The sequence below is a fragment of the Coenobita brevimanus genome, chromosome 62 (genome assembly GCF_032717465.1).
Source record: "Coenobita brevimanus isolate Jiangsu-jjx chromosome 62, ASM3271746v2, whole genome shotgun sequence".
Lineage (NCBI taxonomy): Eukaryota > Metazoa > Arthropoda > Malacostraca > Decapoda > Coenobitidae > Coenobita > Coenobita brevimanus.
In genome coordinates this window covers 6112631-6129624 of record NC_137015.1, presented here as the reverse complement: position 1 = coordinate 6129624, position 16994 = coordinate 6112631, and the positions used below count along the sequence as shown (strand labels likewise).

At 41.8% G+C, this 16994-nt stretch overlaps 1 protein-coding gene across 1 annotated transcript in view; it reads right to left on the bottom strand.

The window, feature by feature from the left end:
• The window catches only part of Top3alpha (topoisomerase 3-alpha), an 84890-nt gene that overhangs the window by 27403 nt on the left and 40493 nt on the right, over positions 1-16994 (bottom strand). Inside the window, exons 10-16 of the mRNA XM_080275556.1 lie at positions 10907-11087; positions 8717-8804; positions 7493-7591; positions 5187-5345; positions 3189-3360; positions 1637-1929; positions 1315-1474 (exon numbers count right to left, since the gene is read on the bottom strand). Of these exons, the coding sequence (XP_080131682.1) occupies positions 1315-1474; positions 1637-1929; positions 3189-3360; positions 5187-5345; positions 7493-7591; positions 8717-8804; positions 10907-11087 (1152 nt within the window). The remainder of the gene's footprint in view (positions 1-1314; positions 1475-1636; positions 1930-3188; positions 3361-5186; positions 5346-7492; positions 7592-8716; positions 8805-10906; positions 11088-16994) is intronic.

The following is a 16994-nucleotide window of genomic DNA, read 5'->3' as shown; positions in this document are numbered from 1 at the left end:
TTGCTGCCTTCATGCCGGGCAACTGAGTTTCATCACAAGAGTAAATGCCTTCCTCTTCTTCTCCAGTAGCAGAAGAGACAGATGGGCATTTCGTAGATACGATGAATGCACAAAACACATCATAGATACAGAAGGGTATCCAAAAAAAGTGCTGGCAACACAGAACACTGTAGAGCATCAGAGCATTGATTATTTACACCAGCGACTGCCCGGACAGACTAGGACTTGGCTCGCTGCCGCTGCTAGGTATCGTGACAGAGTATCGTACCACATGTCGCTAGGCCGGGAAAAGATCAAAATTCAAATTTCGAATTATGGCTTCTACCACTGTAAAGTCAAAAATTCATAAGCTGACTATTCATAAAATGGGGACTGCCTGTACATACAGTACAGTTATATAGTACATAATATAATCATAATCATATTGTACTTACCCAGTGCTAGCACTGATGGAGGGTAGAGTAGTACACTATACAGTACAGTGCACTTAATCCCATGTGGTCTAGTGGTGAACGGCTCCCACAAAGATTATTCCAGTATGGGGGGGGTGGTCACAGGCTACATCACAGCACTAGGGGGTAGCCACCATGTGGGACACAAATGCACAACGCACAGATACGTCCTCCCTATACGGTGTCCATGGGAGAGACTGGGAGAGTGATGGTAGGCTTGGCGTGTTGAGTGGGCCACTCCCACAATGCACTGTGACTAGCTGGTGTGTTGTAGGGTCTACCCACGTGCCACTTGGGCCCTGTGTCTGAGCTGGATGATACACAGCACTGCCGACTGCTTCCAGTTTCTGAGTCCGATATTGTCTAACTTCGCCAGATTTTTAACAGAGCCGAGCAAAAAGTGGCGGATATTGCATACATACATCATATATACATACATCATCTAATCCTAATATTGCAACGACGGATAACAGAGATTACTGTACCAGCATCTGGATTGTTATGTTGTGTACTTTTTCACAGTTATGCATTAATCAGCATAATTAGGGCATTTCTTTTAATCAACAATTACCATGAAAGCTGAATAATGTTTATGATGAATCAAAGAATAAAGAGCTCAACCACATGGAGGAAAGGATGAGTTATTAAGGATAGCCACACATTTGCTTGTATGGTCAATCTGTACCAGATAAGTGTAGTCATCAATCTTAAAAGTTTGTTTCTGTGGTCATTTAAATTGAGAGCAAAACTGGTAAAATGAAAATGGCAGATTTCATGAAATATGGTACAGTACTGTATTTGAACTTTAGACATTCAAATTTTCAAGGCTGCACTGTACCACACAGAAGTGATTCATCCTTACCAGTATTGGGTCCCTCTTTCCTGACGGTAAGCAATATGGCAGCCTCATTGCAATTGCATACAATGGAATTCTCTTCATTAGAGTCATTTTGACTGTTGCCTCCCCATGCTGGACGAGGTGTGGCTTGTCCAATGATGGTGTACCCTGATCCTCCATGGACCTGCAAGTAGGGCTGTTAGTTTAGATATTTATTACAGTTGTTATTAACAATCTCAACCAAGCTTTAGAAATATTACAGCAAGTTCTAAAGGATTTTGTCTCTTTTTAACATCTTTTGATGACAAGTCTAGCCACCTGTGAGGATCTTGTTTGCCAACTCTACCTGTGAACCCACTGATGTATCATCACCAGGGAAGCCATTCAACTGGCTGTTGGATCTTGCATTGTTGTTGTTCCAGTTAGAAGTATAGTTGTTTCTATTGTTAAAGTTCGTGCTACTGTTCTGGTTGTTGGTGCTGTTGTAGTTGCCACCTCTGTTGTCATTATTCTGCTGTGGAGCCAAAACAATTCTTTGTCTATTGGTGGTGTTCGTGGCTGGGGACAGAGAGGAGGAGGAGTACCCACTGTCTGAGGATGTGTTGCCAGACAGTCTTCCCTGGAGGACCTGCTTCCCACCTGCGAAGGAAAAAACTTACTGCAAACTTTGGTGACATGTCACAAAATTTTGGGCCATCTGGATACAAACTCAAACTCTGTAAGCTGTACAAGTTCTAAACAATACTGTATGTCTTGTAAATGTATTAAAGTCTTCATCACAAGGGATGCACATAGTAACATCTACTTGTGTTGTGTGATATCAGTTATTAATTTGCAATGCCTCCCAAGTTCCCAGCTTTGCTATCTCCAACAACAGTCGCAAAAAGGTCTCCTGCTATAGTCTTACTGGAGGTGCAATTGTATATTAACCCATGGGCTAGGGGTCATGCAGATATCCCCCATGGTGCGGCAAAATGGCAATTTTGGTCACTCTTGCAGATTTCCACAAAATGTGTATCAGTGACTGGGAAACTGTAGCGTGCAGTTACCCAAGGAATATATATCATTTTAATTGTAGCAGTTTTGGAGAAATAATTGCAGAAACTGCATTTCTGGCAGGAACATGAAAACTATGCTGAGAGAGAGAGAGAGAGAGAGAGCTTAGGGAACTACTTTTACACCCGTTTACCCCCTACTTCTGTTCAATTACCTCCTATTGACATTACATTAGATTTTGTTATTCTAAACAGGTCTGTCCCACGACTGCCTTTCCTGGGGTGATGGTATTGCGGGAAATGCACTGTACTTTTGGGTCATCACTGTTGGTGCAACTTAGCAACAGGGCTCAAGATAGGGGGTGGGAATGAGAGCTACCAGTTACCCTAATTCTGTACTCCATAAATTTGGTGTCACGCTGGTTGTTCAAGAACCTTTGTGGTGCATTGTTGAAAATCTTGCTCATACGAGGTATGACGCAGCTTTCCAAGACACCTCCATGTGAGGTATGTCGCAGTCCGTGGGTTAAAACACTAGGAACATGGAGAAGGAATAACTGAAACTGGATACATGCATGGCCTGACTCTTTCAACTGTGCACTCCATTTTTTTTTTTTTTTTTAGTTAGTTTTATGCTACATGTACTAGTATGTACACAGCAGAAAGCATGTGGTAAAAAAAAAAACCAGTTTGGACAAAAGTCTGAGGTGCAACATGGCTGCCATGTCATAATGACCTCCATTTCCATTACTGTACTGTATTTCTTTTGAGAAAAAAGGTCCGGTTATATGGAAAATTGCTATTAGCAATATATTTTTTGCCCTAAACTCTTGCAAAAACCAGTGTGTTAATGTCCCTATTTATGAATTCATCTAACTACACTTCCATTCATCTCCAACTCACCACCGGGTATTTGGCTGCCTGGTGGGGGTGCAGTGGGTAGTGGCCTGATGTCAAGTGTGTTGAGGAGAGTTTCGTCACAGCCACCCACACATCCCTGGTATGAGTCAGGGAGTAGTGGCTGGTATGCTCTGGGCCGGAACCGCAAGTTTAGGAGCTTGGGAGATCCAGGACACTGTGGTTCAAGGGGAGAGGGGGAATATATAGTATGTCAAGATAAACCCCTTATACAACAACAACAAACTCAAACCCTTTAGTCAGAGGCAGTGGCAATGTGGTAAAAGAGGTCATCTGCTGTTTGAAATGATATGAGTTTGATTCCAGGCTGGGGCAGGGAGAAAGTTAGTGAAATGGTTATCATTCAAACAGATTTATCGCTCTTCCACAAGACGCACCAAGATGTCATAAAAATACCCCCAATAATACTCATATGCAACTCCTAACCCTAGCACCTATTCAATACGACTGGTTGGTATTAGCGCTAAACTTAAGTATGCAAAATGTGATGGTGTGCAGCATGTAGGACTGCTGAGTCACAGGGAATGGACTGGAGGGGGGGGGGAAATCATTGCAAGTTCAATGTACTGTATTCCAAAATGTCTTATGTCATCTACACAACTTGTAAACTGGAAGAAACTGACAAAATTTGCTTTACAGGTAGCCAGTGGACTTTTAATCTGAAATTTTCCCTTACTTACTGTATATTAACTACCACAAAGAACATAAAAGAGGGTGACATGTACTGAAGAAATTAGCCAATCTCTCATAATTACCCTCGTCAAGGCGTAGGGAACCAAGGCTTTCCTACCAAAGTCCAGTACATACTGTATATGGGTACAGACGATTGTCCTACTGGCCTCTATAGCATTACCTGTAGTACATAACTTCCAGTTACCTCTTGGGAGTCTAACCTATGCACACATGCGAGCCCATTATTCTGAACTGGGTATTCTATCGACATTATTCTGCAATGGGTAATCTATCCATATGACAACCAGATGCTTAAAAAAAAAAAAAAAAAATGGACACATGCATGTGCACGCGCACACACACACACACACGACATTCTCAGATGAGATGAGATTCAAAGCTGGATTATGAAAAAGAACCTCTATATCCCGAAGTTATTTTTAGTGTTTGTCTGCCTTCACTTCATAGTGCCTCATATGGTATACACTAAATCCTATTTATAAGCAGAATATCTATCTATCTATCTATTGCCAGACGCCTCAATCCCATTTGGGGTGGCCACAAACAAATCGCCTCCAAGTAGCCCTGTCCCCCGCCATTTCACTGCCCTGCTCCCAACTCACACCCCCCTCTCTCATATACCTCTCCACCCCATCCCTCCATCTCATCCTCGGCCTCCCCCTCCCTCTTCCCCCCTCCACCTCACTCACATACACTCTCTTCGTCAGTCTTTCACCCTCCATCCTCTCCACATGGCCAAACCACCTCAGTGTGTTCCTCATAACGCTTCCTATCACATCCACATCCACACCACAACGCTCCTTTATATCCTCATTCGTCAGCCTGTCTCTCCATGTGACTCCACAGGCTCCTCTTAAATAACTCATTTCCACTGCTCTCACTCTTGACTTGTGTCCTTCCAACAATGTCCAAGCTTCACTTCCGTACGTTAGAGTTGGTATCACAATACTGTCATGTAGTAACTTTTTCACTTCCATGAGCATGGAAGGTAAGCAGAATATATTTAATGTTATTTTTCCAAGAAAGTCTGCTATATATTAACACACCTTAATCTCAATCGTATGATGGCTAAAACATTTCTGACTTAAACAGAGGTATTATTGTGTAAACAGAAACATCACTATATCAATCATCTTTACATGCTGTTATTAAAATCTCATTGCTACCTTATCTGATTTACTATAGTAATTTCCTAAAATACATAGATTCAGGTGTACACAAAAAGTTCTGATACTATGGAAAACATCACCAACACATTATTATAATGAAGACTGCCTATAATGAACCGACCTGCGGACAACTCTCCTGGCAGACAGTGACTTCCTCAACACTCTCAGGGAACCAGATGGCCACGCGACACTCAGGGAAACCCTGACAGGAAAGGTAGTAGCTGCCCTGGCGCCTCTGTCTTACCACAATCTCACTCCCACACAACGAACATTTGCACACCTGGGGATTTGAAATAGAGATGTGCCGATACCAAGATGTTGACCAATACCGATACTCCGATACTAACAAATGGTCAATACTTTGCTGATACTGATACTTTTTTATTTTGATTTATTTGATGCCAGTAATGTGAGTGCTTTTAATGCAGAAGCAATATAGTAATCTATCTATCTATCTATTGCCAGACGCCTCAATCCCGTTCGGGGTGGCCACATATAACAATCGATATACAGTATAATATTAATATATGATACTGTTACATCATACATGTAATTATAATGTAATATAATATAGTATCATAACCATCTGTTTATCAGTCATGAAACATGAGTGTCTTGAATCACATAATAAACCAGAAAAGTACAGTATCGGAGTATCGGCCATATTTTTACCTTACCGATACTGATACTACAAAAAAAGGCCAATACTGCTGATACCGATACCGATACTATTGGCACATCCCTAATATGAAATACTGTCAGGTGTGATGGTCAAGTGGTCAGAGAAGTGATCTATTGCCTGAAAGGATATAGGTTCAATTCCAAGCTGGGAATCAAGGATACAGTCAAACGAGGCAAAATTCATGATTTAAAAAAAAAATAATAATAATAAAAAAAATAAAAAAAACTACAGGGCGCCTGAAAAGTCCGGAATCATACATGAAAATGCTGAAAATGACTGGCATTCACAGATGTTTAATATGTCCAATAATATATGATTGATAAGTAAATGATAAAAGGATATCCAGTTAGCAATCACACTGCCAATTTTATTATCGGTGATGGTGTACCATTTTTTGATGATATACAGTGTACAGGACTGAATTTTTTCCAAGCAGACTCTACACTGAGTGACAAGCCAAATGGTTTCCTGTACATCAGGAAACCATTTACTATGCTGGGTGGTAACCATATAACCAAATTATGCCACCTGGTAGCTTAGCGGGTAAGGTGCTCTAGTCGGATTGAGCCTGTGTAGGTTAATATCCAAGGGGGGGTTGCGGTTTCTTGCTTACGTAGGGAGGAGTGAGGCTGGTCACGCTCATCTTAATTGTAAGGACCAACTTGCCTAGCCATGGGTTCCTATGCTCCTTATGGGGCGACATAGGACTGGATGATGGATGGATTCGACCCCACAGATAACACCATCATTGCTGATAACACTGATTATGTGACTGCTCAGCAAATATCTCATCAGTCTCTACATATCAATCATACAGCAGACACAACGAACATATTTTGCAAATACAAGCCATTTTTCTTGAGCATTTTGACTCATGATTCCAGACTTCTTGGAAACCCAGTAATTAACAAGAAACAAAAACATCATAAGAGAAAGGGTTGGAATTCAGCAGACTGATGAAAAACCAAAGCACAAATCAGCCTAAACAGCATTAACCATTGAGTGCTGTGATTTCCTTCAACAAAAGTTATTTTTTATTTGCCAGAACAAAATAATCTAACAGGAAAATGATAAACACAGTAAAATCTTGTAACAATTATGATCAAACTAACCTGGAATGCAATAATTATGTATATCCATCACAGCGAAACAGTTAACACTCTCAGATGAATTAAACCATATGGTGTTAGCTGGAATACAAAACTAGAATCTTCTGAACCATGAAAAGGGTTAACTGTATTAGCTCTTAACCTCCTGAAACTTAAAACTTCTTTCAGATACACAGAATTATCTAGAGTCAACCTGAACAATGCGTAATAAGTCGACATCAAAGCAAGACTTAACAGTGATTGCTTTAGCCCACTGATCATGATTTCCTTCAGCTAAACAAACTGTCTGGTGCCATCTTGAATTATGTAGCTACATAGATGTCTCCATACAAACATACAGTGTGGGCTAACCAATATACCGGTAGATCCTAATCTTCTGACACTGATTTCTTTGGGCAAAGCAAAACTGTGTGGTGTTAGTCCAAATACCTGGTAACAGATACTTGGCCATATCGACAGTACAATATGGGTACAGAAAACAAGGGCCAAGCAATAAACTAGGTATTGTCCATTTGGATTGTTGCATGTCAGGTATTGGGTCAAAACAAGAGACAGAAATGTTCTTACTGGTGTGAATTGTGGTTGTTTGGTATAAGGGTTATGGCAACAAGAAACGAGCATGAAACTGTGCCTTACCGGTGTGAACACTGGCATGTCAGGTATTGGGTTGTCTTCCATTTGCTGCTGCGGCTGTTCATTCAAGTATTCAGCTAGTGCTGTGTCAATCTTGCTGGCCTGGGAGGGTGAACATGGGACAAATAATGTTGAGAAATGAGTATATTATCATAAGCAAAAGTTCACCTACAATTCCCTGCCAATACAGTATCCTGCCTTCCTTATTTTTTATACTTTCCTGAACATCAGAGTTCTTTACTGTCCCATCCAGAGCAAAGACATTAAAGGATAAGCTATTTAGTCCTGACATTTACGGTGAGAGTGAAGAGGCGCTCACCCCTATCATCACCGTCATTGTCATCATCATCATCAGGATCACAACCTAGGATTAGGATAGGTCAAGAAGGAAGAACTATCAACAGCATGCCCAGTGCAATGGGTTAGACATTTATTCACACACCATGCAACACCAAAAATACTGGCTCCATCTCATATGCCTTACCATCTGCACACATGCATGCATGCACGCACGCACACACACACACACACACACACACACACACACACACACACACACACACACACACACACACACACACACACACACAAACACACACATTTGGGGGGGGGGTATTTACCTTTAATGATGGACTTCACAATAAATGCCATATTATCACAGTCATTAGGAGAGACACCATTAGGTGACCAAGGCGGACACATGAGAGTGCTGTAACCTTTACAAATGATACAATACAATTAAACAGATTAATGTTCCACACAGTATATACTAAAACTGTGCTGAAGTTGGCCCATGTACAGACAAAAGCACTAATCGATACCTCCAAGCAAACACAACCAAGGGCCATTTATGTTTACCACATTCCACTGTGGTGCTGGAGAGGGATGCTTTCATGTGGTAACTCCTATATAACTGAGCAGCAGTTGTACAAACAACCCCCAACTCCAACCCTATGCCCCAAAGGGAGAATGGTAGACTGCAAAAGAAGAGATGTCCACTGAGTTCACATCCACATGAGCCTTGGCTAATAACAACCACCACTACCAACAGCAACAACAACAACCACCTTCCACTGTTTTCCCAATCATCTCATTGTGAACTCAACCATTCTCAACCCCTTCGGGCATTTGTTACATCTCAAAGGTAAATGGGCAGTTCATTTGGCCATGGCCTGGTCTGCTGGAAGTGACTGATTAACTGCCTTCAAATGTACAAAATGAACATACCTGTTGTAGAGCTTCCTGAAACACATGCCGGTACTTTTCTATCTGTTCCCTCAGTACCACATCAGGGGCCTTTGTACCTTCACATATTCTGCCAAGTGAAAGATAAAGAACTATGATTACACCAGTCAAAGTTAAGATTAAAATGTCTTGAAGTTTGGACATTACCATCATCATCATCAATGTCATTGCAAACCACATCCCCACTATCAAAAATAAGATTGGCAAGATCCACAAAACAGGATAAACAAAGGTACCTACCATCCATTCATTACATGTAAAGCTACTTTATGTACAATGAGTACTTTTCTATATTTGGAAACCAGTTACTATGTTGGGAGATAACTCTATAATCAAATGGATGCTTGGTGTTCCAGTGGGTTGGGGCATTCCAACCAGAATTGACCCATGAGGGTCTGAATCCAAGAAATGTTGAGGCATACTGCTCATGTAGTGTTATTCTGCAATGAGTTACCAGTCAATCTCACCTTCAAACTTGGGGCTGAGTACAGGTGGGTCCCGAACATACAAGCTAATTGGGAACAAGGATTTTGTTCGTTAGCCAAATTCTCGTTACACAAAGTGAAGAACTTACAAGGGTCAGGGAGCAAGGGCTCCAAGCAACCTCCCCCGATACCACCAAAATTGACTTTCTGATAATTTTAAGCTGGAATAAGGGGTTAATACACGAGGGTAATACACCTGAAATATAAAAACAGCATTACCAACCTTGACTTGGTAAGCTTGGCTGGAAGAAGGTTTACAAAAATAAGGCGGGAAAAAGGTAGCAGAGCCAGCGTGTGACTCATTTCTTAGCTGTCCACTGTGTTTACCTAGGGCATTACGTAAACATGGAAGAGAGCTGCGGCATGACCCTCGTACTGATTCTCGTAAGTTGGGATTTTGGGGGATTTTATGTGCTCATTAAACAGGCGGTGGTGCAAATTTCAAGACCTCATATTTGCGAATTCTCATTAAACAGTTGCTTGTTAACCGGGACTTGCCTGTACTGTATTCTAACCATGGGCCCCAAAGCTCCTCATGAGGCAGTAATGCATTAGATGATAGAAAAAACAACACAGAAGAGGAGCCAGAAACATGAAAGAAAAACAAAATTATAAGAACTATCATCAGAAAGTCAAATAAAATTTAGCTGGTAAAAAGCAGTGTACACTAACTTAACTTGAGAAAACCTTGGACAGGCAGACTAGGATGCTTTGTCCAACATATATTATTCAATGCAATGAATTATGCAGCAAAAAAATAAACAAAGTCACCTAAATTTTACAATTATTCATTGCAGCACTGTGGTCATAGGTAAGCAAAAAGACAGAAAGAAGAAACTATAGTAATTATGTTTTCACCTGACTGACTTGGGCCACTTCTACAACTTGAATAACAAGATGTTGTAGTATGAAATTCTATCTATCTATCTATAGCCCGATGCCCTAATCCCGCAAAGGGTGGCCACAGACAAAACGCCTCCAAGTCGCTCTGTCACCCACCATTTGACTCCCCTCCCCCCAACTCACCCCACCCTCCCTCATATACCTTTCAACTCCATCCCTCCACCTCATCCTCGGCCTACCCCTCCCTCTCCCTCCCTCCACCTCACCTACATACACCCTCTTAGTCAGTCTTTCATTCTCCATTCTCTCCACATGTCCAAACCACCTCAGTGTATTTCTCCTAATCTTTTCAACCACATCCACATCTACCCCACAACGTTCCTTCACTTCTTCATTCGTCAACCTGTCCCTCCACGTCACTCCACATGCTCCTCTCAAGTAACTCATTTCCACTGCTCTCATTCTTGACTTGTTCCCCTCTTGCAAGGTCCACGCCTCGCTTCCATACGTCAGGGTAGGGATCACAATACTATCATGCAGTGACTTCTTAACTTGAATACTCACCTCCCTATTTCTCATCACTGCTTTCAGTGTACCAACAACCTTTCTTCCCTGCTGTACCCTTTCACGTACTTCATCCCCCAAAGTTCCATCCTTACTCATCACACTACCCAAGTACTTGAATGCACTCACATTCTCCATATTCAACGAGCCAAATTAATAAAACTGGAGGAGTCTCCTGTCTTCCTACCAAATTAATCCTCTCACCTGTCTACATCTAGCCATTAAATAACTAAAAAGGGTTAGGGATCTTCATTAAGTTAGAATGAATGTGTTTCCTCACCTCTTTAGATCAGCCTCCAGTTCAGCACGGAGGTGTGGTTTGGACATATGGAAGCCCATTGCATCATATCCCTCCACCAGCCCCATACCCAGCTGGCCCGGCACAAATCGAGTGTCCTGCAGACCCACGTAAAGCCGAGCCTTGATGGTTTCTATGTGCTCAGCATGTGTGGCATCGGTGCCTGCAAGATAAGTAAAGAAACTGTAACTTGATTGCTGTAGTCAGTGTTGTGACCCCAAGCTCATCTGGACATGTACCCAATGGATTGCAGTGAGAAGCTACCTTTCTGCTGCTGTTCAAAACCTTCCTTTCATAACACAGGAATGACACTGAGAGATATTTACATTACTAACAGCTGCCACCACATGAAAATGTACCTCTTCAGAACCTGTATCTTAGTGATCATTACATACACACACATGCTATTTAAAAGGAAGCATTGCATACAGTCAACCATGTTCATTTAATGGCTGTAGAAGTAGTAGTATTTGTTCCCTAGGCAGTCTGGCCGAACAGCCCCGAGTCCTTAAGGAAGGCCACGGCCGAGACTGGGCTTCCCACAGAGCTCCCTAGGAGTGTATGTTGTATTGTTGGCACAGACAAATGTGTGCAATTCAGTCTTCCACAATGTGCTTAATAGTATGGGGTGCTGTGTTGCATCCTGGTCAAACATCAGCGACTGAGTCATCCAGCCTCTTCTGACAACTCATGAGGGCTAGACGATGCCCACATCTCAGCCTGGCCAGGTGGATCCTGTCCTCACGAGGGAGGCAGGATTCAGAAGGGCGGACATCAGGAGGCCGTGCATGCAGCTGTGAGTGACTGAATGCAGTGGCAAGTGATTTGAGCATGGCTATGCTTCTGGAAGCTGGCCTGAGGTGGGTGGGGGGGGGAAAGAGATGACAATACTGTATTTGTGTATGATATTGTGTGCTGGGGTGTTGTTTTGATGTTCCTTGGTGTGTGTGGATGTGCTGCCACGTAGTGTAGTGGATGGTGTGGGTTTGTGGAGGCTGCGGCAAGAATTTGTGTGCCTCTCATATCTAGATGATCCCTGACTTTGAGGAATTTGGTTTTTTGGTTACGTGGTCTGTAGGTGTAGTAGTTGTGATTATTTTTAGGGCCTTGTCTGTATGGTCTGTAGGGTGTTGTAATGTGTTTTAGTGAGGTTAGAAGCCCAAGCGGGGCTTGCATAATTCATCACTGAACGTATATATTGTTTGCATACTCTGGTGGTGGTTTCTCTGTTGTCTGAATGTTGTATGGGCAAGTGACTTTAGGGTGTTGAGTCTAGGTGTTAATTTATTTTTAATGTTTCTGATGTGTTGTTTAAATGGCATTGATGTACTATACCTTGCATCAAGGTGTGTGTGTGTGTGTGTGTGTGTGTGTGTGTGTGTGTGTGTGTGGAAGGGGGGTGTTGTTTATGGTGAGGTGTGGAATGTGGCTATGTTTTGCTTTCCAGTTTGTGAGAAGGGTCACTGTAGATTTGGCAGGGACTATATTGAGTCTGTTTGTGGTGAACCATACGTGTAATGTGTTGAGGTAAGGTTGGAGGATGTGTGGGGCTGTGTTTGCGTTTTGGTGTGTACAAGTATGTGTTATGTCGTCTGCATAGGAAGCTATATGTGTTTGTGGTATGTGGTGTGTGGGTATGTCATGCATTTATGGGTTAAAGTGTAGGGGACAAAACAGATGCATAAGGGATGCCATTTGTGAAGTTTCTGATGTTTGATGACCGGCAATCATTACATGTGCACATCTGCCTGCTATATAGTTTGCCAGCCATCTTTTTGTGTTACTGTGCATGTTCGTGTTAAATATTTTGTTTGTGAGGTTATGGCGGGGGATGGCATCAAAAGCTTTGCTAATGTCTGGTGTGACTAGGAGTGTTCTGTGTGGTGGCTTAGCTGAATTGATGCCATCAAAACTCTTTGTGTAAGGTCTGTAACAAGAGCATTTGTGGAGTGTAGCAGCCTAAAACCATGTTGTGATGGGACTAGGGGGATGTGAGGTGTTACTATACTAATTTTACATTAATAAGGCCTAGAAGCCATGCCCACTTTCTGTGTCAGAAAACAGCTGATTGGTTCATACATAATGTTCATGAAGCTGCCCATTTCTTTGTTTTAAATAAGTTGACAGTTCATGAACAGACCAGATTTTCTCTACAGTAATGTTATTTACTTGGAGTATAACAATGCAAATTATTTCAAGGCATTAGCATGTTAGCGAGGACATTAAAAATATAAAATAGGTGCCACAAATGGTCAAAGTCTAGGATGCGTGCTCGCTTGTGAATGACGCCTATTCACAATTTCTTTGATTGTAGCAAACGTAATGTAGGTACAAACAAACAACACCAAACATAAGGTACAATATTCAGATAATTACAGTTTGTATGACAATATATATCTCAAATCTCAGTAAAACTCATAAAACTCGTATATATAAGCAGAGTCCATGGGGAGGTAAAAGGAACAGCCACAGTGATGATGGTTTTCAGATGTAGATTTTTCTATCTATCTATTGCCAGACGCCTCAATCCCGTCTGGGGTGGCCACAAACAAAACGTCTCCACATCGCCCTGTCCCCCGCCATTTCACTGCCCTTCTCCCAACTCACCCCCCCCTCTCTCATATACCTCTCCACCCCATCCCTCCATCTCATCCTCGGCCTCCCCCTCCCTCTTCCCCCCTCCACCTCACTCACATACACTCTCTTCGTCAGTCTTTCACCCTCCATCCTCTCCATATGGCCAAACCACCTCAGTGTGTTCCTCATAACGCTTCCTATCACATCCACATCCACACCACAACGCTCCTTTATATCCTCATTTGTCAGCCTGTCTCTCCATGTGACTCCACAGGCTCCTCTTAAATAACTCATTTCCACTGCTCTCACTCTTGACTTGTGTCTTTCCAACAATGTCCAAGCTTCACTTCCATTCGTTAGAGTTGGTAGCACAATAGTGTCATGTAGTAACATTTTCACTTCCATGCTCACTTCCCTGTTTCTTATCACTGCTTTCAAAGAACCAGCAACCTTTCTTCCCTGCTGTACCCTTTCAAGCAATTCACCTTCAAAACCTCCAACCTTACTCATCACACTACCCAAGTACTTAAACGTACTCATATTTTCCAATTCCTCACCATCCAACCTTGCTGTACATTCACTGACTTCAACTCTCTCAAAGACCATCACTTTACTCTTCCCTACATTCACCTTTAGATTCCATTTCTTACACACTCTCCCAAACTCATCCACCAAGCCTTGCAGTTCCCCTTCGTCTTCACTCAACAACACAGTATCATCTGCAAACAACAGTACAGGGAGTTTCCAAACACTATACTCTCTCACCAGGGCCACTCCAACATCCACTACCCTACCTTGTACCTCTTTTATTACTCCATCCATGTACAGATTGAACAACCATGGAGACATGACACATCCCTGTTTCAACCCAACCTTCAAAGAGAAAAATTCACTTAGTTCACCATTCACATGCACTGTAGCCTTAGCACCATCATACATACTCTTTACAGCATTCAACAACTTCCCATCTACTCCATATATTCTTAATACTTTCCACAATCCTTGTCTATCCACCCTGTCATATGCTTTCTCCAAATCCATGAAAGCCGCATACAACTTCTTTCCCTTCTCTAGAAACTTTTCCACTAAAGATCTAAGAATGAATATCTGATCTACACAACCTCTTCCCTTCCTAAAACCTCCCTGTTCTTCTCCTACTAATTCCTCTGTTTTCTGCTGCTCATATTAAAAATATATTTGTAAGCACTGTATCGTGAAATTAAACAGGCAACTTACTTTCCCTACTCACCACCTTACTGTTCTCCCTAGTCTCTCTCTCTCCATGATGAGAAGGGTGTATCACTGCAGCCAAGTACTGTACATACATGCTCACTGTTGGTACTTCCACACCCTTTCACTTACATAACCATTAATTATAAGGCCTTCATAATTATAAGCTACCATGCAGTTTAAAGTACAATATAGACTTATTGGTACTGCAATATTCAGTATGTAACTGGGTAATAAAAGAAATTATGGAAATTTATAAGGTTCTGACACTTGACAGCTGCAAGATGAGATCAGCTGGCTGGTGATACGTTTAATTTCTCGCCAAGTGACTGGCTGTTTCCCTCAGCATTTTACCTCCCCTAGGATGGCTATAAAATAATATTGAAATTTATCAATTATATAATGATTTGGGATATAACCAGACTATACACACTGTACTTCACTGACTATTGTACTCTATGTTTGGTGTCATTTGTTTGTAGTAAATTTATGTTTGATACAAAAAAAAAAAAAAAAAAAGCAAGAGTGAATAGGTTTCATTCGAAAACGAATTGTATCCTTGACTTCGACAGTTTATGACACATATTTAACTTTTTTAGCATCCTCTGTGAAATGCTAATTCCTTAATATTATTTTTAAGTTTATTTTCTTGATTATTAACATTACTGAAGAGAAGTACAGGCCTAATTACAAACTGAGAACACATTCAGTATGATTACATGGGTAGCCACTCGAACGCTTGATATGAAACAATCACCAGCTTCCACAGAATGTGGGCGTGGCTGCTAGGTCTTTGTAGCGTAATATCAGTATAATTGTGTTACTAGTCATTCAGTGACTTTGGGGGGGGTGCAGAGGAGTGTGATGGGGCACTGTGAGGAAGGCAATCTGGGGTCTTTGTTGGGTTTGGGGATAGTGATGACAGTACAGTAAAAGTCCTTTAATCCGGATTGCAGTAGCCCACGGACCTTCCGGATTATCAGACTTTCTGGACTATCAGACAGGTAGTCTGATAGTGTTCAAAACACACCCCAAAAAATAATAATAAATTATAATAATTAAAAATGATAGTTTTCTTTCCTTTCCTTTGTAGCGTAGTGCAGATACAGGCTGTCTGAGGTGCGGAATTGGATAGTTCGGCGCACCGCTTTCGGCTATCTTTTGATATTTTTCTATTTTTTCTTGATTTTTATAGATTTTTTAACCCCCAAAAGCTAAAAATGACCCTGGACTGAAAATTCTGAACCATCGAGCTTTCCAAACCATTGGATGCCGGATTATCAGAAGTTTACTGTATCATGCTTCCAGATGGGTATCATGTTATATGAGTAGCTGTACTCTGATATGTTGGTGAGTGCTTGTATGCCTTGTGGTCCAAGATGTTTAAGGTGTATGTTGCTTATGCTGTTTGTGTCACAGGCAGATGAGTGCCGAAGGTTGCTAATGATGTGCTTCGTCTGGTTGTAGGTGAAGGGTGCAAAGTCTGGCTCTGTGGGGAACTGTCTCTTATGTTGGATGACACATCAGTCGTCGCAATGTGGGTTTAGATGACTGACGTGTGAAAAGTGACTGATGAGAGTGTTCACTTGTTGTTTGTCTGAGGGCATGGTGTCTGTTGTTGTGATGGCAGCATGTCACTGTGTAATGCTGCTGCTGGCGTTCGTTTTGTTATCAAGTGTCTGGAGATAATTATTCTAATTTAGTGTCTGCTGCTCTGATACTTTACTGTTTACTTGAGTGTTCAGTACTTGTATTTGTTGTATGGTGCCTTGTGTATGGGGTGCTGGGGAGTGTTGCAATGTGTCGCATTGACTGATGAGGCCTTGAATTTCTGGTATGAAGTTGGGATTGTGTTTCTTTCTGTTACCTCTAGGTATGTGTCTTTTGTCTGCATTTTGAATAATTGTATTGAAAGTGCACACAGCAGTGTTGCTGTTCGTGATGGGTGTACTGTTTAATGTTTCAAAGTGTTGTTCTGTTTCAGTTGTGAAGGTGTTTTCCAAGCTGCATGGTTTCCTGTAGCATTACAATTAAGTCTCCTATCCCTGGTGTCTCTTTTCAAGACTTTATCCTAAGTTTTCCATGGTCTGCCGATATGGATTCTTCATTCCATTTTCAGATCTGGAGAGTTTTTAACCAAGTTCCTCTCACAGTCTTTCCTCATGGCCAAACCACCTTAACTTACACCCATGTGCATATCTCACTAACACTCTATACCCAACCTTTTATCCTTTGAATATGCATCTTCCCCCCCCCCTCTCTC